This window comes from Balaenoptera acutorostrata, chromosome 14 (genome assembly GCF_949987535.1).
Source record: "Balaenoptera acutorostrata chromosome 14, mBalAcu1.1, whole genome shotgun sequence".
In the NCBI taxonomy this organism is placed as follows: Eukaryota; Metazoa; Chordata; class Mammalia; order Artiodactyla; family Balaenopteridae; genus Balaenoptera; species Balaenoptera acutorostrata.
This window is the reverse complement of record NC_080077.1, coordinates 44,760,643-44,783,190: the sequence shown is the minus strand read 5'-3', so window position 1 is coordinate 44,783,190 and position 22,548 is coordinate 44,760,643. Positions and strand designations below refer to the sequence as shown.

General features: G+C 37.8%; 1 protein-coding gene across 1 annotated transcript; it reads right to left on the bottom strand.

Moving 5' to 3' along the window:
• Positions 1-2,537: 2,537 nt before the first annotated feature.
• On the bottom strand, positions 2,538-20,049 carry GPRC6A (G protein-coupled receptor class C group 6 member A). Its single transcript, XM_057527633.1, is given in 9 exon segments — positions 2,538-2,833; positions 5,872-5,995; positions 9,899-10,108; positions 16,567-16,824; positions 16,827-17,098; positions 17,101-17,353; positions 17,356-17,422; positions 19,857-19,914; positions 19,917-20,049. Coding segments are annotated over 9 exon segments (1,671 nt in total).
• Between the last annotated feature and the right edge of the window lie 2,499 nt (positions 20,050-22,548).

Sequence of the window (22,548 nt, the reverse complement as noted above, 5' to 3'; positions counted from 1 at the left end):
GTATGTATGGCATTTCTTCAATGTTCCTGAGGATGTTTACAATGAGGAAAAGACCAGTCTGTGACTAACTGTTTTCCCTCCGCTTTTCCCACCAAAACTCTTTGTATACGGTTATGGAGAAAAGTTTAATTACCAGAAAATAGAAATATGTGTGTGATTTATAAATGTGTACATGTTAAAAGTACTGTGACTTATTAGACAGCCATTGCTTTTGTATAGCAATTCGCCTCACCCATGCCCAGTGGAAATAGAATAGGCAAGTTTCCTCTTGCCTCGGTCACCACTGGAAGCCTTGGTTATGCATCTAACTTGTACTTCTGTTTTCTCAGCTTCCACTAGAGCTTCATTACAAGCACTGATTTGGGGCCTTGCACACTAGGTTATTAGGGATAGCCCCAGAACTCAGTACACACTGGCTCTTAAAGGAGAACAGGAAAAGGACCCTCTCTCATGTGTCTTAGCAGAGTGATTTGTCATTTTCTTCCTCATCCTGGAGGGTGAAGTGGTATATGTAAATGTGTATTTTTGTTTCTTTTTGAGGAGTAGAAGCAGATACTTGAAAGAAAAGAAAGTCCTGACATTAACAGATTCATGAGCTAAAGTTCCAAAATTTGGCTTATACTTTTAAAATCTACTGATCCAGTAAATGCTTTTACACTTCTTCTGGTTTCCACAAACAGAAAGCAAGAAATATCAAATCATAAAGTTCATTATGAGTGGAATGATTAACAATTTTTCTCTGTAGCTTGGACTATGTCCATAATAAATAACTCTCTTGGGGTATTATATTTCCCATGGAATCAGATTTACAGTGCAATGTTTGTTTCTCACTTGGGTTTTAAACACATTCAGTAATTTAACTGCATGATTTAGCTCCTTTTCCAGGAAAGAGAAACCTGTGAGCATGTACCTGACACTGCTTTGTTGGAGATACAGATGGGAAATAAGTAAGCAAAAATAACAGAGGTAAATGCTTTATTATAGGATAGGTTTAGAGAGCGGACACTATTTTTTTCAACTGATTGTAAGACATAACTATTGAGAGCCTTCTAAGTGGCAGAAATTCTGGATACAAAAATAGGTGAGTTAATACCCTTGTCCTGAAGGAATTCACATCTTAATCTAGTTAGAACTATAGAATTTTAGATTTGAAAGGGAAGTTTGAGGTAAATTTATCCCATGCCTTTCATTTTACAGGTGGGAACATGTAACAAATGATGTGAGACACAAGTGTTTTAGTCATGATTCTTTAGTTTCAAATAGTAGAAATCCAAGAAAATAAGGTGAAGAAAAAAAAGGAAAATTTATTGGGTTTCATAGTCGTTAGTCTAAGAATAGTTTAGCTTTAGGCACAACTGGATCAAAGTGCTCAAATGATTGTCTTCCTTCCCTTTCCCCTTCCCTTCTCCCTCCTTCCCTCTTCTCTATCACTTGGCTCTGCTTCTGTTTTCATTTTGGCCTCGTTATCTCCTATCTCAAACAGGTTTCCTTCATGTGACAGGAAAGATGATCGTTGGTAGCCCTATTATTCACAAACCAAAATCAGGGAGGGTCTTTCTGTCCCCCCACCCCAAGGGCAGAGAGGACCCAGAAGGACTCTTATGGCTCAGTCAGAGACACTTTTCCACCACTGTAGTACTCCAGGAATGACAGTCCTTTCAGTGTCATATAGAGTAGACAATTCCTCAAAGAATTGTGAAGAGGGATGGAGGCATGTAAGGTTATACAGCAAATAGAGAAGGAGCCAAGACCAGAAAACAAACCTCATAGGCTATGAACTTTCCAACGGTACTGCAGGTTATGCCTGCTGAGGGCTCTGGTGCCCACTTATCTTATCTGCCATGATGCCTAGAGCTAAATTTAGTACAAAAGCAATCACTATTCCTAGCTTCAATTTCAGTTATTATTTGCCTTGTTCCACTATATTTTCCTTTTAAAATGTTTATTTTAAGAATTCTATTAAATATATTTTCCTTTTTAAAAAGTCACTTCAGATCTCCTTTTGGAAATAAGTGGTTGCAAATATAATAAATAACTTGTACCCTTCAACACTTCACTTTTCTTGTGCTTTTTACCGACCCAGGGGTCTCTTACTGTCAGTTCTCATGTCTATTCAGTGCCATGTAAGAACATAGCAATTTTTCTAATATGCTGGATTCCATTAGTTTTATATTGGTAACTCCCAGAATTTGGCTTCCAGGTTTTCTGTTCATCTGAGTATTTACAATGGATAGCTCTTTAGATGGGAAATACTCTAACACAGACAAACTGGTTAATTGAAGACTGGATTTCACATTTTCAGTTTGTACATTTTCTAGTCATGCCTTCCATTTCTAACGAGCAAGATATAGATCAAGTTGACATACTTATGGATGTGAAGGAATGGCTATCTGCAAAAACAAGAAGATATTTGATTAATTTGTTTTTAGGTCTAGAATTCTCAAAATTCTATTTTCCTGTAATCTGATTTTGGCTGGAAATGTAACAAGGTACCAGAAAAATTATGTAGGAGCAGAAGTTGTGAAATGTAAGAAATTTCAATTACCTGCGATTTTCCTACAAAGGGTTCTTGATGTGAATACATCTATTTGCTGTGTTAAATCTTCCAACTCTTCACATTGGTTTTGTGCTTGGCCACTCATTAAAGTAGACAAGCAGTCCATATATGAATTTATCAAGCTGTTTGTTTTTCTTACATATTCTCTAAGCATAAGCGATCCAGGGTGGAAAAAGCAGCTCCAGAGTGCTGTGGGCCAAGGCTTCCTCAGGCTTGTTGCTCTGCCATCTTCAACTTGCAGATTCCATCTCATGGTCTGAGATGGCAGCTCCATTGCTGCATAGAAGCCAGCAAGAAGGGAAAAGCAGTCAGGGGAGTGCATACTCCTTTCCTTTTAATGTCACAATGGAAGTGTCACATCACTTCCATGTTTAATTGTTCCCATGCTTATTCTCCATCTTATTTTAACCCAACTTTTGAGGATTATGCAATTAATTATTTTCTACTCTAACTTTCTGAAAGTCTAATTTTGCTGACAATGGCAGCAAGGGCCTATCTGAAGGTTTGGTTTAAAGACAGCTCAAGAGCTATGGAGAATCTAGTATCAGAGGGGAAAGTGGGGAATACAATCATTGAGTTATTGTGCTGACCAAGATATAAGGAAAATTTGTGAGGACATTAAAATCGCTCACTTAACATTTATTGAATGCCAGTTTTGGGGGTGGCCTTGTGCCAAACCCAGAGTGCACAGTTGCACTTGGACCTTGCTCTTGAGAACCTCACAACCTGTGCTAATAGGCTTTTGGTTTCATCTTACCAGTAAAAGCAGTGGTACAATGTGTATTATTTCCTCACCTCTGCATTTTAGCAATTAAAGATTTTAGGATGTCTCTGTGAGCAGGGTAAGGGGATGACTATATGGGTCCTTTTTTGTGTGTTCATTTGCTTATTTTTTTATTTCTTCATAATATTTATATTTGCCTCTATAATAAAAAAGAAGGCCTTTATGCCAAAAAAAGGAAGAAAATCATTGCATTTATACCCAGTTGAATTCAAAAGCCTCAAAAGTTAACAGAAAAATGAAAAGGACAACAGTCATTCACTTAGTTGTTTGTTTTACGTGGTTCAAGGAGGTAGCTATGGGTTTAAAGGATTCAGAACTTAATTTCATAGGTGGAGTAGCATTTTCTTCTCCTGGAATAATTGTTGAAAGCTTTGTAACTGTAGTAAAACTCACAACTCTTATGAAAGAATATTTCTTTTATTGTTCTATTGGCACGACAGTGCTAGGATTTCTGTTTTGTGTGATTATACTGAAGAATCTGGAAGCTCTCCCACAGCTTCTCTCATGACTCTCTCATGTCAATAGGAGAAACTGTTTTCATATCAACAGGACAATGAGTCAGTGAAATCACAAACAGAATACTCTTTTCTTAAGACTTTCATGTACATCAGAATATTTTATACCCTTAACAATTTTATGAGATATTATCACCATATTGTATATAAATACATTTAGGCTAAGCAGTCAACTAGGATTAATATCTTTGTTCTTTTTTTAAGTTTGTTGTTGCTTTAACATTCAGTCCATATTGAGGTAGGACTGTGGAAGCTCTTGCTTAGCAAGGTGGGGAATTTAATTTAATTCTGAAGGCAATAGGAGGTTATTAAATTTTTCTGAATAGGAAAATGATAGTATTGGAACTAACTTGAGAACAATTATCTGTGATGATGTATTCTGTGTATTAGAAGGGGAATCTTGGGGTAGGTAACTAGTATGGAATCTTCCAGCAACAGAAGGGTAAAGTCATAAGAGCCTAAATTATGATGATGATAGTATTAACAGTAGAGAGGAAAGAGCAGTTGAGAGAGCTGTTACTAAAGAAGAATAGTTAATATCAGAGTGGAATTTCTAGGAATATGGTTGCTTTTGGTTTCCCATTCCCATCCCCTATGGATGGGGTCCCACCTACTTCCAAAAAGCCTCTCTTCGGGCATCCATCTGATTACACTCCACAGGGCCTGTGTTTTCCTCCTTAATCTCGAAGTCAGGTTGTGTTTCTATTTATAAACTTCTTCACATTTCCAACCTCCTCCTCTTTCCAAACCCTATTTCCCTACAAATATCCATTCTTCTCTGTCCTCCCCTTAACCACTGCTGCTAGTGTCTGCCATTTCATTCATTCATTATCATTCATTATTGGCCCTGTCTATGTACAAGAGCTGTGTGGTAGAGACACACAGAGAAGAATAGATGATGTCCTTTCAAATCACTGAGCACTTTTCCTTCAAAGTCGTGCTCAGTCTTCTACACTTGTTCTTGGAAGCAACTTGCCCTGGTTGTCAAAGACAACCCAGATTGTATCTTGAAAGACTCTTGTACACCTTTATGAGACATAAATGCTGCATATTTTCTTGGTGTTTTTATTTATTCCACTTGGCAGACAGTCACTAGATACCGTGTTACCTGGAAGATATCCTCCCCAATTACTTCGTTACACAGCACAATCCATCTCAGGGAGAGATACCTGGCATTTTTGTGAGACAGTGACAGAACATGAATATTGGAATGTTTACATTGGGATACTTCTCTCTTTGGAGCCGATAAGCATTTGGGAACTATTCTGGCTCTGGAGTTCTCAGCTTTTATAGAAGCTGAGTAGGAGTGCTACAATAAACCAGGGAATATAATGCTTTTAAAATAGGCTTAACTCCAGGAAGAGTACTGATGGCTCCTTTCAGGGCGCCAAAGGCTGCCGACCTCACTCTTGCTCTTTACTTTGTGTATTTTCCTCTGACCTTGTCAAATTGTTAAAAACAGATTTGGCAAACAATCAGTAACATCTCGTCTCCATCAGTAGTTCAGCTCCTCCTCTCACAGAAGGTTCTTTCTTTTTAGGCTTCACTGTTGCCTCTTGGTAGGAATAAGGAGATCTCCAAGGTATGCACACCTCTGGGTTTTCATCATGCTCAGTTTAGGTAATTCAGCATTTATTTATTTATAGTTATTGTGCCCCAATTACAAGTCAGGCACGTCTGTGTGGGGGATATATGGACAAAAAGAGACAGAGAACTCGCATTATTTTAAGAGGTACTGGAGAGGAAGTCCAGTGGAGGGGATGACATCTTCCCTTGGAAGTGAAGTCTCTTTTACATCTCTGTTAGGTATTGGTTGTGCGTCTGCTACTAAAATAGAGCATATTCCAAAAGAAAATGAAATTTCACTGGAATTTAATCTAGGAGAAGCATACGGCACTTTTTACCTTTCAGATGAAAAAATAAACCAAACAGAATTCATGTTAAAAAAAAAATCAGCCTAAGAGAAATGGTTCAGATGTGTCACTGTACAAGTTGCAATGAGTATAATTAATTACCTGTCTGGTTACTATAGTGATTTTCAGGACAGTTCACACATTCATAGCAGCAGATATGTTGACTTTTTGTTGTTTTCTTCATTTGCCCAGGACTGCACTCCTTGGAGCATTTAGGCTGAATTTGCTGCAAAGTGAAAAGAAATCCCGAATAGGTTTTTAAAAAGATTTATCTTAATTATCCTTGACTTAATGTAAAGATTTATTTAGAAAATAGTATTTTGGTCTTTTTTTTTCTTCATAGTGTAATGGAATTGTTTTGTTATCTGGAGGAATTTCAACAAGTTTAAAAAATAGAAAATATTTCAGATAGTGAAACGGTTTAGGAAGACCACAGTTTTTGTCACATTAATAACTTTTGTAAGCAAATAAGGGAATTAACTCTTTCAAAAAGTCCCTTGACGCAGAATTATTGGACTTTATATTCTTTAGAAGAAGGTTGATAATCATGCTATTTAAGGAGCATGCCCAGTCTAATCTTAAAAAAATAACAATGGAAAAATTTGAATTTAAAACCATCAAAGTATTAGTTAAAAAGATAACCCTAGATATATACATAATATTTAAATCATCCTGAGAATTTAGGTTACAATACTGCATGTCACAATGTGAATCACATGTAGCATTCTACTTTTATGGAGCCCTCTGTTTCCAATATAGCTAATAACTCTTTCCATTTCAGCTGTGTTTTTTTTGTTCCATTCCTAATCCCTTTCTCATAGCACATCTCGTGAGATAAAAATTACTGTCTCACTTTTACCCTTGGGAAGCCAAAGCAGAATGGGTAAATGAGGCTTTCTCTAGATTCCCTTAACAGCTATTCCTAGCCTGGAACACAAAGTCCTTAGCTAACTAGTCTTTTCTTTGGGACATGAAAATGATCTGACCGAGAGAGAAAAGTAGCCAAGATTAGTAGCCCTGGGTTCAGAAGTGCTGGGTTTCTTTTTCTCACCACAGCTATTGCTTATCTGGGTTTTCAGCAGGCAGGATATCTGCCTTGTGGATTCCCCAGGGAAAACTTGTAATCTGAAGTATCCACACTCAGGGAGGGTGCTCCGAAGACACAAAAGGATTTAACTACAAGATAAAGCTGGACATCATTAGGAGGAAAAAAGTGAAATCTTTCTTCCCAGCAGGACAGTTCCTTTTCTCTCCCCACGTAAGAGACAGCGAAGACATTCTAAAGTCTAGTATTGGTAATTGGGGGACAGCAATAAATTTAAGATTATTTGATATTTTGGACTGTGGTTTTTGATGACTTACCAAGATGCTGATGCCCCAACTAGCCTGCAGCTTGACAAGTGAATCTTGAAGCCTGACGTAACTGATCTCAGATCTTGTTGGTTTCTACTACCTCCTTGAAATATGTATGGGTGTTTCCATCAGAAAGGAAGCCTTGTCCCTCTTTTCATGGTTGTCAGCCCCTTCCATTTAGTCCCTAAAAGCCCCACTCAGTTATCTGTCATCCTATCATCTCCCCCACGTTGAGCGTCTCCCCTACAAAGTCTGGAGATGTCTTGGTAACAGTTAAAAACAGCACTTCTTGCAGAAATTATAATAAGGAATCCTCTCTGTATTCAATAATAAAGTGAGTCACAGCATGGTTTAAAAGATCCAGTGTGAGTTACGGTGTTTAGCAGAGTGCTGGGTTCACAATGTAGTTGTGAGGGTGATAGTGATGAAAACGAAGACAGTGATGAAAGTTTGAGAACGCAGAAGGATGGCTACGTTTCTGTGTTTCAAGGAAAAAGTACCTTACTTTACTGAACTTTATGACAGGGAAAGTTAGAATAAGATAGTGGCTTAAAGCAGTTCTATGTTCATTCTTCCATTGAACACATACATTTTGAGGGGCTATTATATGCCAGGCACTGCTGCAATTACTGGAGCCACAGTAAGGAATGAAGTACAAAATTCCATGCTCTCATAGGCCTTCTGTTCTAGTTGACAAGATTGACAGTAAACAAAATAAAAATAAGCAAAATGTACAGAATGCTAGATAGTGATAAGTGCTAAGGAGAAAAACTAAAGACAGGAGGGTGTAGAAGAAGTATTAGGTTGACAATGCAATTTTAAATAAGGTGACCAGGAAAGACCTCCCTGAGATGGTGACATTTTAGGAAAGACAGAAAGGAAGTGAGACAGTGTACCATGTGGACATCAGAGAAGATTATTACAGGCAAAGGAAACAGCAGGTAAAAGGCCTTGAGCTAGGAGAAGGGAAGACATGTATGGAAGATTGAGAAAGCCCGTGGGGTTGTAGGAAGGGCTGAGAGTGAGGGGAAGGTAGTGGGAGATGAGGTCAGGGAGGTGCTGGTGGCAGGTAATGTATGGTGTTTAAAGACAATGGCTTTTCCCCTGAGAGAAATAGGATGTATAGGGAGGGTTCTGAGCAGAGCATGATATTTTACAGGATTACTCTGGCTTCTGTCTTAAGAACAGACTGAAGGGGGTAAGAGTGGAAGCAAGGAGCAGTTAGAAACCTACTATCTGAATCTGGGTGAGAGGTGATCCTAGCTTGGAGTGGGGTGGTAGCAACAGAGTAGAGGACAAAAATGTCAGATTCTGGACTCATTTTGAAAGTATAACTTAGGATGGATATGAAGTGTGACAGAAAGAGAAGTGACAAGGATCCCACCAGATTTTTCCATGAGCAGCTAGGAGAAGGGAGTTGCCATTTATTGCAATGGGGGTAGCTTTTGGAGCTCAGTCTTGGAGATAATTAGTTATGATGACTACTAGACACCCAGGTAGAGATGTCAGTCAGGCAGTTGTATATTTACTTGAGTTGAAATTCAGAAGATAAAAATCTGGGAGTCATCTGCCTTCTATATAGTGACATTATTTAAATGCCTGGATGAGATCACTAAGGAAAATTGCAGACCAAAAAGAGGAGCGGTTCTGAGCTCTGGGCCCACCAATATTTATAGGCAGTAAGAATGGTAAGGAAACAGCAAAGGAGACTGTGAAGTAGTGGCCAGAGACAGAGGAAGAAAACCAAGGGAATGTGCTGCTGTGGAAGCAAATAAAGAAGGGAGAATAATTAGCCAGTAAGTGAAGTAAGATGATGTTTGTATTTATTAACTAGAGAGAAAGAATTTTGATGGACTGAAAAGAGTTCAAAAGAATTATGGGAGGAGAGATATTGAGGCCAGTGAATATATTCAACTTTTCCAAGGAGTTTTGCAGTAAAGAGAAATAGAGGAATGAGTAGTATATGGAGGGGAAAGTGAGGGGTCAATGGAGTTCTTTGGCTTTTTTCTTAAGATGGGAGGAAAAACAGCATGTTTGTATCGCTATTTAAATAACACAGAAAATACTTGAGGGTGCAGAAGAGAGTGGAGAATTGCCAGAGCAATATCTTTGAGTAAGTAAAAGGGGTTGGGATTCAGAGGTCAACTGGAGGAGCTGACCTTGGCTAGGAGCATAGACAGTCCATCCACAGTGCCAGATGGAAAGCAGGGATACAGGCACAGATGTGGTGGCAGCGGAACACTGGAGTTCTCTTTTGATTGTCTCAGTTGTGTTAGTCAAATAGGAAGCAGGGTCCCCTGAAAGTGAAGATGGGGAAGATGTGTTGGAGTCAAAGAAGAGAAAAGAAAGTATAAAAAGCCATCTAGGAAAGTGGACAGATTAATGGGCTATGGTAATAGTCTGATTGCCCAATAGCATTTAGGACCCGCTGGAGGTTAGAGATCATGAATTTTAAATGAGAACAGTCAGCAAGGTAGGTGGGGTTTTTTTTCTTTTTCTTTTTTGCTTGTTTGTTTTTGCCAAGTTCAGCTGCATGGGGGCTATATTAACCAGGATTATACTTCGGTCCAGTGAATAAGATGAAGAGAGAGATGGGCAAGGAAATTGAGGGTGTGTACAAGGGAGTGATATACAAGTTAACCATGGAATTTAAGGAGGGAAGTTGGGGACAGAGAATAGGCAGTAGGACCGCTGGAGGTCCTAGCGGGGTCAAGGACTTTTGCAGTTGAAGTACCAATTGATTTGAATGCTACAAAGCAGCCAACAGCAAAATTACCTTAAGATTCCTGAACTCATTTTTTGTTTCTTGGTCTGTGACAATTAAGACATCATCCTTCAGGTCGTATTGTGCCATCTTGGCAATAGTCATGTGGCCGTTGATCTTCCAGAGCACAACATCATATCCAGTATTCATATCTCCATGGGCATCAAAATGAAATGAACTCCCTCCATCTGTGAACGTCACACTTTTCAGTACATCAAGTAACTATGAACAATAAAAACAGAAACAAAGACGGATAGAAATATTGTAAGTGTATCCATTATCCCAATCATAACACTGCCTTACAAGGAATATCACTTAAGAATTAGAAAAAGGACATTCTGGATCAGTGAGTGTGGTAATTAGTAGAGAAGGTTCTTAACTACTAGGCAACAATTTGAGAAGTGTTGAGAATTTCTGCCAAAGTCTTGCTCTGTGGATTTGAGAAAGCAAGTTAATGTTTATGGAGGTAGCTTCTCTAGCCTACAAAATTGAAATCTGAGCATCTTCACTTTCTCCACGTTGCAGAATTAATGGGTCCTCTGGGGCAGATGCCTGGGCTCTAATTCTGGTTCCATATTTCATTAGTGGTGTGATCTTGGCAGTTACAATTTCTTTCTAGGCCACAGTTGAGGTAAATGAAACCTACTTAATATGATTATTATAAGAATTAAATGTAATTATGGATGTAAGCACTTTAGCCCAGTATCTGGCACAGATTAAGGGTTAATAGAGATTAGCTTAATACCTTTAAGTACTTGTTATTAGCTAATAGGGATGTTGTGCAAATAAATAAAAATACTTTGCGTCTATCAACTAATAAAGTCACCTGACATTCATACATTACATGCTAATACTCAAATCTGTGATGCCCTTTTACTCCATAACAACTCAGCGAAGCAAGCTGAGCAAGGATCGTCTTCCTCTTTTCTCAGAGGAGGACCCCAGCCAAGGGGTGAAGGACCTTATCTGAGGATACACATCTTGACTTTCATTATGAGGTCTTTCCATTGCACCTAACAATATATTCATTTAAATTCTCCTCATTGTTTTTTTCCTTCTGACTCAAAGCAATCATCCCTGTACCATTTGGAGTTATGGAAGGCAGGAAGTTCGTCCTTTCCTTCTAGAGTCACAATCAGCCTGGGCCTTTGGCCAAGTCTGAGTAGGTAATCCAAGCCAATAGCTGTCATGCTCACCAGCCCCAAAATGAAGGCTGAGGGGACAGAACTACAGACCTGGGCAACAGTCTGGTAACAACAGCACCCTGCTCTTGGGGTTTGTGCTGAGGGGCGTCCCTACCCGAGAAGTTCAATTGGTGAGCCTAAGGTAACTGCTAGTGTCTGCCTTCTAAGTCCATACTCATTTGGTGGGAGGTGTAGATCTTCTCATCTCCAATGGTTTTCAGTCTGTTTCAGTAATTGAGAGTATAGTAAAGTGATCTCTAAATTCTATTTCCGATTTAGTTCAGAAAATGATTTTTTTTAACTTGAGAAGAAATATAATGAAAAAGTACTTTTCTTGTTACCCAGTTTATTCAGTGAGAACTTGTATGCAATATAGCTAGAACAGAAAATGTTTTACTGACAAATGAGGCAGCCGTATTAAGCTTGTGCTGCAGGAGAAGAATACTGGACTGGGAGGGAGGAAAACATTTGACTTCTGGCTCCACGGGCCCGTGCATCTATATCTGTGATGCTTATGTGGCTTTTGTTGGGTGCAAAATCTATGGAACAAGGCTGAAATTATTCTATTTGAATAGAGTTATTCTTATTCTATTTCTTCCTAGTTAATCTTTTTTAAAACAATATTTATTCATTTATTTGTCTGGCTGTGCCGGGTCTTAATTGTGGCATGTGGGACCTTTGCTGCTGCGTGCGGGATCTTCATTGAGGCATGTGGACTCTTAGTTGCGGTGTGTGGGACCTAGTTCCCTGACCAGGTATCGAACCCGGGCCCCATGCATTGGGAGCGTGGAGTCTTAACTACTGGACCACCAGGGAAGTCCCTTAGTTAATCTTTTGTGAATGTTTCTTTCCTTCAGTTTTTTTTCCCCTTTCGCAAATAGAACATAAGAAAATCAAGTTGTATTTTAAGTAAATATATTAGCTACAGTAGTCATGTCAATAACCAAATATCACTTTAGCAAAATCTCTAAGCATGTATATTGATTTTATTATATGTCCTCACAGGTTTCTTAGTTCTTTTAATTAATTCAAATTAATTAGTATTTCTTTAAAGAAGCAGGATGTCAGATCTAAGGTGGTAGAATTAACCAATAAAATCTTATTCCAACAATTGCCTAGAACAAAAAATATGGAGGGAACAAAAATAGAACAAGTAAAGCCCTACCTTCAATGTTCCCATCTCTACCTGTGTATTGATTTTTCTTCTGTTCCTTCCTTAAGCAATATACACACGTAAGCCCCAGGAACTTAGTTCTTTAGGGAGCATATCCTCTTCCATTCTTTTGTTTGAACTATAATTTCCACCAGTTTTTTCCTGCATTTAATCAGGTTTTACAGGGTAAATTTCTGACACAAATACGTTCTGTAAATAATGATAACATTGTATGATGTAAATAAACTAGCACAATTCCATGTTTGTTCTTGCAGGAAAGAGGGTGGAGGCAAACAAAACAGTACATTCATCACTTGTTAAATATTCTATCGAACATTTGCTCTGGATTAAGGTAATTTTGAACATTAATGCTTACAGTTATTAAGCTATTTAAGGCTTTTTCCATCCATTATTTGTTTATTTTTCATCAAGACTCTGAAACTCATGATAAGTTGACTCTAAAATATTTAGAGAGTAGAATTTGCATCTCCATGATTATATAATTCACCTCTGTATGGTAATGACCTGTTTCTGAGAACACAAGTGGTCAGGAGACCACTCCAGTTAAGCTGCCGTGGTTGATGTTGTTTTCCATGTCCCCAGCCTCTCTGCTGTCTACTATGTCTCCGTAAGTGAGCTGTGCTTGTGAAAAGAGGTATCTATGTGAACGAATTAGAGACTAGCAAGGAAGCAGCCTTGCATCTCTGTCTGGTACCCAACCTATGTCTTTTTCTTCTGTAAACTTTTCCATGGTGTAGCAAAAAAGCACATGACTAAGGCTGGGACAGTTTCACTGCTAACTGTATGGGTGCCCACGGGCCAGACCCTTATGGCTGAGGTCCCCTCCATCTCTAAACTGCTGCAAGTCTCAGTCACCAGTAACACTTCTTCTTGCCAGTTCTTCAGGATGAAGTGTAATGGACAAGAATCAGTGGATCTACCATAATATTTAAAGATTAGAGATGACGTGTGTCAATGCTTAATATAGTAGGCCTTAAAAATTATTAGTTATTATTTTCCTCATTGCTCCACAATCATTCCCTTTTTGTCCTAATGTCTCTCTGACTTCTGGACCACTACACTTGAATGTCTCATAAGTTCTTCAAATTCAACATGTCCAAAGTGGAATGCTTAATATTTCTTCTCGCTTCCAGACCTTCACTTTTCTCTGTGTTTCCATCTCAATAAATGGCACCAGTTGCCCAAATTTAGAATCATTCGCGACATCTTTGCTTTTCTGTGTCCTTCTTACATCCACTCTATCTCCAAATACTCTTCATCTTTCCTCTTAAATATATGCCTCTCCATCCTCATTGTCACACCCTTAGTACCTGTAGTACTTATACCTGAAGTATAAGGCAACCTTATTGTATGCCTGGATTACCAAACTGGTCTTTCTCTATCTAGTCTTGTCTTCCTCTAGTCAATGTACATTGCAGTAGGAATACTATTTCTACAATGGAAAGCAGGTCACATCACTCTTCTGTCTAAAAATAGCTTTAATTGGCTCCCCTTTGCTCTCTCAAGTCCAAACCTTTAAACATAGCTTGCAGACTTTCTATTGAAAGGATGGTCTTTGTACCAGCAATATCAGCATCACCCGAGAGATTGTTAGAAGTGCAGACTTTCAGGTCCCCCACACTGGAACTACTGAATTAGCATCAGCATGATAATCTATTACCAGGTAATCAAGTTTGAGATGCTCTGATTGATAAGGCCCTAATGATGGATGCTTCACTAACCCTCCACTCTCATTTGCCTGTAATTTCCACAAAAGACTCCAGTTCTATGGCACTACTTTCTGATCCCCGAAGATGCCATGCTTTCTCTCTCTGTGACTTTGCTGGAGTATTTCTGTCCTGCTTAACTCCTACCCATCTGTCATATTCACCAGAGATGTCATGATCTTTGGAGAATGTTCTCTGAATTGCTAATATTGGATTAGTTGCCTCAATTATATGCTTCTCTACCATCTTGTATTTATATGAAACATTGTAATGCATTATTCTGCACTGTGATCAGCTCCTTAATTGTTTGATTGTTTACTCCTCTAGACACATGACTCCTTTAGGGAGAGAATTGTCTTGTTCTCCATAATATTTTCAGCACTCAACACAATGGCTGGAACATTGAGACATCCAACAAGTATTTGCCAAATAGTTGTGTAAATAGTAGTTTGACTATTATACATTCTCTCATCCCACATACATCACTCACTACCTTGTATATCATCCACAGTAGAGGAAAACAAAAAAGAAAACCAAAATCGCTATTCACAGCAAAGAGGTGGTATTCTCACACACATCTGAGGAACATAAAAAAAAAAAAAATCTGTTGAGATAAAACAAGTATGACTGTGCTATCCCTGAATACTGCTCACAGACATCATCAAATGTGGAGCCAGAGTAAGGATTATCCTCAAATATTGGAAAAAACGAACTCCTTTAAAGTTATTTGAATCTAAAATCATTCAGAAAGTATTGTTTAAATATTAGTGAATTTTGCCAGGGGACAAAACAATTTTTAGGAATATATCTTTGATTAGTGACCCTAAATGTTGCTGATCTTTTAAATTTAATGTCTATGGAGAATTCTTCCTAAAAAGACAATTGTTTGCATTATTTGTCCAATTAATTCTGGCATAGACATGGCTCACTCGTGATCAAAGGAGCAAGGCACTCCCCTATTCCTCCTTTCCAGTCTGTTTCTGTTTGTTCTGGATTACCATGCTCCTGGGGTGGGGGGGAATAAAGAATGACCCCAGGCTCCTAGTGTTTAAATAAAACATTTTAGAAGATCTGCTTCAATTATACTTTCTCAAGATTTTTCCTCAGAATGTTTGAGACTTATTCCTGACTTAAAATACTTTCCCAGAGGATAAATAGCTATTGCTATTTGTACTTCTCTTCTTTTATGAGTCTCTTTATAGCTCCTCCCCTTTATCCCATCTGCCTCTGATTGTCTATTTTCTCTCCATTACTCTTTCTCAACCTCTCATTCTTAAAATTTCATGTAGTGGTTTCATTATGTTGGTCTACTTAACTTAGAGTTTTGTTGTTGTTTTTTTTTAACCAATCCCTCATTAAAGTTTTACATTACCAAGAGTATGCTTTCAAACAGGCATCTTAAAATCACTAGACATATAAATATGTGTGTGTGTGTGTATACACACATATTTTAAAGAAAGTTTTAATTAAAAATCAAAATTCTAATCTCTAGTCTTACCTCTTCATTAGGTTTTTTCTGCCTTGCATTTACAAGGTGAAAACTAGTTTTAAAATGAGCTACTTAAAACACCCTATGACCATCACATGATTCACCCAAATGTAAGCTGATCACTTCAGACCTTGGAGCTTGTGTTTGTGGGTGTTTAAAGTAAGAATGACAAAAGTAGAAACAGCCTGCCATGGACATTCACTTATGGGATCAGAAGAATTGGATCTTATTCCCTTTTACCTTTTTTCCCTAACAAATGTAAAATAAATATCTTTTTTGGAACATGATTTTGCCTTAAGACAGACAGGTTTGGCTTTGAGTATACGTTAGTGAGAAATTTGTTTCTAATGAGTAAAATTTATCATATAAAGCAGCAGTTTGCTTTTAAATGCCTTGTTTATGAACATTTTAAAAACACAATGGAAATTTTTCACTAAATAGGGCCATATTATGCTTCAATTAGAGTTTCTACAAACTAATCAAAGAGAAGAAAGGGAAAGACTTCTTTTACACAATTAGTGGTTCATTTAAACCTGAGATATCATAGGACTTGTTATGACTGACTTAACAACATTCATTTGAAGAAGACTGGAGTCCTAGGGAGACTGCCCTAAGAGTCATAACTGGAGGCGTTAGGACTATATCCACCAGAGACACCACGAAAACCAAAGGGTATGGAGTCAGAAGACCCAGACTTGAGTCATATTTCTGGTACTTTCAGCTTTAGTTTCTTTATGCATAATATTTAGCAATAATAAAAGGGATCATTAAACATGCCTGGTCTTGTGTTTGTTAAGAGCATCAAAACAGATAATCATTTGAAGCTTTGAAAAACTGCAAGATCAGATACAAATACATAAACTAAAGGAAAATAGCACTATCAATAGAATCTTCTTGGAAATTAAAAGAACACAACTTTGGTGGGTCAGAGTAGGAGGTGAAGGTAAAATAAAAACTCTATTATCCTTAAGAACAAAGAAGTAGTGATAGAAATGCAGGTTATTCAAACATTGAAAGTATCTACTTATAAAAGGAATACAGTTAAGAGCAGTTTATGTAAATATTGCAGATTAAAGAAAGGAGAGAAACGATGGTAGGGGAATTTTCTCGGATATGTGAGTTAGTACCTCCCATGGTTGAAAGGCATTGGGGTTCTGACTGTCTCGAGCTTGGCACAGATCCCGAATGGCATAACCAAGGGCAAACACTGCTAGCTGAATACTGTGAACAAGTCCCGGCTCAGTGTAATCCCACAGGAAGTCATTTCTCAGCGAGAAGTTCCTTTCTATATCCTCGTTAGCCTTGTAGGCCAAAGTCCCCTGAGAATAGTTGGAAATGCATTGACTCAGATCACTGTCCTTAGTATATGCACAGGCAGAGCCTTGAGCATGGCATATTCATTTAAGGGCTTGTTATTATCACTGGGAAACATATGCAGATTTTCAAGAAAGGAATGGAAAGAAGACATATTCCTTCTTGTAAAGGTAAACCCCACAACTTTGCCAATCCTTTTAACATTAGGAATGGTGGTGATCTTGGTGGCCGTTGACCAGTTACCACTAGCAATCCAGATCTTATTTATATTCCTTTCAATGGCTTTACTGAAGAGATTGAAAACATGGAACTGACTCAGAAATACCACAGTGACATTAACCTGGTTTCTGCTATGATTCTCTCAAGTGTCTGATTGATCCTGACTTCAATGGTGTTACCAGAGAGGAAGGCTGGGAGAACTTCTCTGAAGGCTATGCACACATATATGCACACGTATCTGGAATAGTCACACTTAAACTCCACGATTTCTCTGGAGCAGTTGAACTTAGAGAGAAACCTCAGAGCAGCTGCCATTGCATCTGTGACATCTATGCAAGTGTCATAGATTTCATACCCTAGTTTGACTCCAGATAATAGTGTGTTGAATTATTGATCATCTCAATGCTGTGTATCGTGGCAAGAGTTTGAAGAAAATTTGATATTTCAAAGCTGTTGAGAAACAAGTTTTTTTGAAATTAGAACATAACTCTTCTACAGACATGATGATATCCTATTTTACTCTCATTTCTGCTGTATAATAATTTCTGAATCAGTGACACTTATCTCTTGAAGGATCTAAACTTTATTTATTTAAAAATAGTTTTTGATGGAAACCTTTCTCAAGAGTATATAAGGGGACTTCCCTGGCAGTCCAGTGGTTAAGACTCCGTGCTTCCAATGCAGGGGGTGCGGGTTCGATCCCTGTTTGGGCAACTAAGATCCCACATGCTGCGCGGCCAAAAAATAAATAAAAATTAAAAAAAAAGAGTATATAGGAACCCACAGTTTCTCAAATGGAGTCTACAGAACAGGATTTAACCTTTTCTTGGTTAATTTCAGGATCATTTTGAATATTCAGTTTAATATTCTACAGTATGAAGATGTTTTTGTAGTTAGATGTCAGCATTTTATTGCTGTCCAAGAATCTGCTTGGACAGCAATAGATAGACTCCCATTTTTTACTTTTGTGATGCTAATCTATTGTGGTTGGAAACCAGATGAATAAGACTCTTAAGAATGACTTAAAAAACAGGCTCTGGGTAAATGCACGATAGATTTCTCCTAGATAACATGCACTATTTCAGTTCCGAGACATAGATATTTCCCCTTTTAGTCGGTTTTACCAGTTGGCTTCTGGACTTGTGATTATTCCAGAGCATTAAGTTATTTAATTACTGATTTACTGTTAAGTTTATTTCACCCACCACTGTATAAAAAAGGTTACAAACAGTGCCTAATACAGAGTAAGAATTCAATAAATATTTTTTGAATGAATAAAAGGGGATATTGTTGTTCAGGGTTTTGATATTTTCAAGTTTCTTTTAATTCATTTAGTTATGATAAATTAAATAATATTTGGATAATGCTGTTTGTCCTTACAGACTATCTAAATATGAAGTTTGGCAATGAACATTAAGTGTTTAATTTAAAGAAAGAAACAAAGAAGAAAGGTTGAAGTAATGAATTGTCTGGCAAATGAAATGTGTAATATTTTCAGAGTCCCCCACATGTTAGCTCCATGAGAGTCTGAACCTCTTTGGTGTTTACCTCAGTATCCCCCATGCCTAGAATGCAACCTAGGTAATGTAGGCATTTAATAAATAGTTGTTCAATGTTGAATGAATACTGTTTCTCTCAGGGAGTGACAATACAGCAAAATGATGTTTAGTGACTTTTTTTGTCCAGAATAAATTTGCTTATTAGACCAAATGATTTTTTTTTTTTTATCATTTTCCATCCTTATTTGTTGGCCTATGATTGTGGGCCTTAAATCTGCAGTGCCTATTTAGTGCTCTGAAAAATCCTCATTAACTATTTCGGGGTGTTCGCTGGTATTCCTGATAATCAATGATTAAGATGACAGTAGCTCAAAATACCCAACTTAATGCCAGGAAGGAATCTTAGAGTGATGTGGGATCACATTTTACCTGGAAGCATTCATAGAGGGCATGCTAAACACTTTTTGATTTAAAAAAAGAAAAAAAAAGGAGGAGAAAAGAGGAGATTAAATTTACATACAGAAGTATCAAGATAGAAATCAGGATTTGAGAGTTAGAAGGAAGCACGGGGATCACATTGCTATAAAACAGAAGCTGATGCTGCCTGTCTTTAAAAGTTATCCAGGCCCTTATTTTACAGAAGAGAAAAATCAGAAGCTGACACTCAGAGAGTTTAAATGATTTGCCTAAATCTACAAAATTACTTTGTCCCCAAACTGAAATTAGAATTCAAATAGCCTGTTCTCCTTAAAGAAAACCATCTGTAGTATCCTACATCCAGCTTTGTTTTTCTATAATACACCATGACAAATGTCTTTTCTGTAGTCAAGCTTTCACAATATAAAGTATTCATGAAGGAAGAAGGAACACTCTGAGTTGAAGTAGGGTTCTTAATTCATTATGAAAGAATTAGATGATTTCAAGAATGAAATAAATACAGTGTTGACAAAAATGTTAGTATGGAGAAAAATTTTAAGTGCAGTCTATTTTAAACAAAGAATTAAATAAAGATCCATGTTTGAAACAACCCACATTTGTGGGTGATAGAAATATAATTGTGCTATGTATGCTTGTAGTGGACAGGCTACTGTGTCTTATTGGTTTTCTCGTGTGACGTCAGAGGTTATCCTTTTTAGGCAAAATCCGAATAAATATATTAATGGGAAGCATTCATTGCCTCTGTACTTGGAGGTTGATTATACATATAGTGCTAATATAGCTTTCTTGTAAGGAAGAATAGCAAGACTTAACTTTATGCAACGTAAAAATATATGAGTTTAAATTTTGTTAAAATAATTTAGATGTTAATACAAGTAAACATTTACATGCCCTAGTCTTACTGTATAATCTTGAAATCTAAATGTGTTCTCTGAAGCTTTACTCACCTGACACACTTCTGGATTTCTGGCCATCTGGGGTAGTCTTCTGAGGACAGCATTTTTCATGAATGGCAAACAAGCCTCCAATCATGATATGCCCTGGAGAAGTGGCAGCCAAAAAGTCATCAGGGTTCTGGCAAGGCTGGGAAGTAGCAAAAATAATCACAAAACAGGTAATCAGTACTATCAGTAGTGCCATGTTTCTATCTCATTTGCTCACTTCTTGTGAGTTCTGAGGAATCACTGAGCTCACAGAGTGCCAGCAACATCATTCTGATTTCACCTGTAAACACCATATAAAGTATTGGATAGTGTCAAGGGCCAGAAACACTCAGTGTTCACATACTTGATGACAGTCAAAACAGTTCTTCACCAATAAGAACATAGCAGACTTTCTCACACTCCGTTGTTGATGTGTGATGGCAGTAACGCCAGGTGAAGCTAGTAGAATTAGAAACACAGCTCCTCACTGTGATAGCATTTTTACTCAACTGACATGTCAAGGGCTTTGAGTCATGCTGGCATTTCTTTTGAAGTAAGATATAGACTCTTCAAGAGGGAGCCGTTTGGGAAAGTTTTCCCACTTCAGAAATGGACAGTTTTGGGACTGCCCTGGTGGCACAGTGGTTAAGAACCCGCCTGCCAAGGCAGGGGACACGGGTTCGAGCCCTGGTCTGGGAAGATCCCACGTGCCGCGGAGCAACTAAGCCCGTGCGCCACAACTACTGAGCCTGTGCTCTAGAGCCCACGAGCCACAACTACTGAGCCCGCGTGCCACAACTACTGAAGCCCGCACGCCTAGAGCCCGTGCTCCGCAACAAGAGAAGCCACCGCAGTGAGAAGCCCGCGCACCGCAATGAAGAGTAGCCCCTGCTCACTGCACCTAGAGAAAGCCCATGTGGAGCAACGAAGACCTTAACGAGCCAAAAAATAAAAATAAATTTTTTTTTTTTTTTAAAGATCATTCTGTGTGCAGGATAGAGAATAGATTCTTTATCCCGGTGTTTTGTTTTGTTTTTTATTTATTTATTTATTTATTTATTTATTTATTTATTTATTTATTTATGGCTGTGTCGGGTCTTCGTTTCTGTGTGAGGGCTTTCTCTACTTGCAGCAAGTGGGGGCCACTCTTCATCGCGGTGCGCGGACCTCTCACTATCGTGGCCTCTCTTGTTGCGGAGCACAGGCTCCAGACGCGCAGGCTCAGTAGTTGTGGCTCACGGGCCCAGCCGCTCCACGGCATGTGGGATCCTCCCAGACCAGCGCCGGAACCCGTGTTCCCTGCATTGGCAGGCGGATTCTCAACCACTGCGCCACCAGGGAAGCCCAAAAATAAAATTTAAAAGTAATAAATAAATAAAATATTCTGAAAATTATAAAAAAAAAAGAAATGGACAGTTTTGCATTTTCCAAGGTATCACATTCAAGGCACAAAAGCTGCAAAGTAGTTTATAAACTGTTTAGAAAAATAGCATCTCAAATTTATTTCCCCAGAAAAGCTCTATGTAAAAAATGAAATTCAGTTATATTTAGGTATTTATCACTGTGAGTTTACATGTGTTAGAAATAAGTAGTTTCTGTGGTGATGGGCAAAACTAAAAATGAGATGAAACTTGTCTGATGTAGTAGTACTTTGCTTTGAACAAGAAAGTTCTGTCATAGATCATTGACATTTCCACCGCTGTTTGTAGATTCTATTTTTATACATTTGGAACTCTTCAGGCTGCATGTTCTCAGTGCTTCAGAATCTGAACTAACTAACATGACTGTGGATATCTTATAGAATTTAACAGAAGATAGATAAACCTCAGTAACTGGCACTATCAAGAAGAAGTTAAAAAATTTTAACTTTACTTTTTAAAATCAGTCTTTTTCAAACATTGGTTTAAGGAGGAATATATCATGGGCAAGCAATTCCAAATCTAATACATCCAGTTTATTTGATGGGTAGCAGATACATTTAAAAGAATTTCAGAAGATAAAAGAGTCCAATGGCAATTACGATATTTTTCACCATTGAAATTATCCTTAGCTTCCATTGACATGTGGAGCTGTGCCAGCTGAAGGGTGGAGAAGTCACAGCCCTTCACATGATGTCACATGTTTCCTTAAGTCTACCATTTTTACTAGTGGCAGGATTTCCTCTTAGAATTCAATCCAGTGAACTTCAGTTGTCCAGAAAGTTTAATATACAGGAGTCTGAAGACTCTTCAAATGTTTAGCAATTGCATTTTACCTAATTAATCTTTATTATTCATTTGTGTATGTGTATATGTGCAATTGGATAAATTTATGTTTTCATGAATTTACTTTGCTCAGATATCTCCAAGATCTGCTATGATTATAAGTTCAAAGATGATTTTGGTAAAGATGTACTAAAAAATAAGAAATTCAGATAATTGTCTATCAAAAGTATATAATAGGTATTAAGCAACTCAGAATGATTCTGGAGATATGACCCTCATGTGACCATATTGCTCAGACCTGACATTTATTTGAAAAATCAGTGACAAAAGTTATGCCCATGACCTCTTAGGATGCAATTTTAACAATATTTAGGGTCTTTGTTATCTGACTTTCTTATTTTAATAAATATAATCTAAGTTGGAAAATCTATTTCTATAAAGGAGCCTTCTGAAAGTAGGAAAACAAAAGTTTTCAAAAGCCTTTGTCCTGTAAAATTCAGTGTCATGTGGCA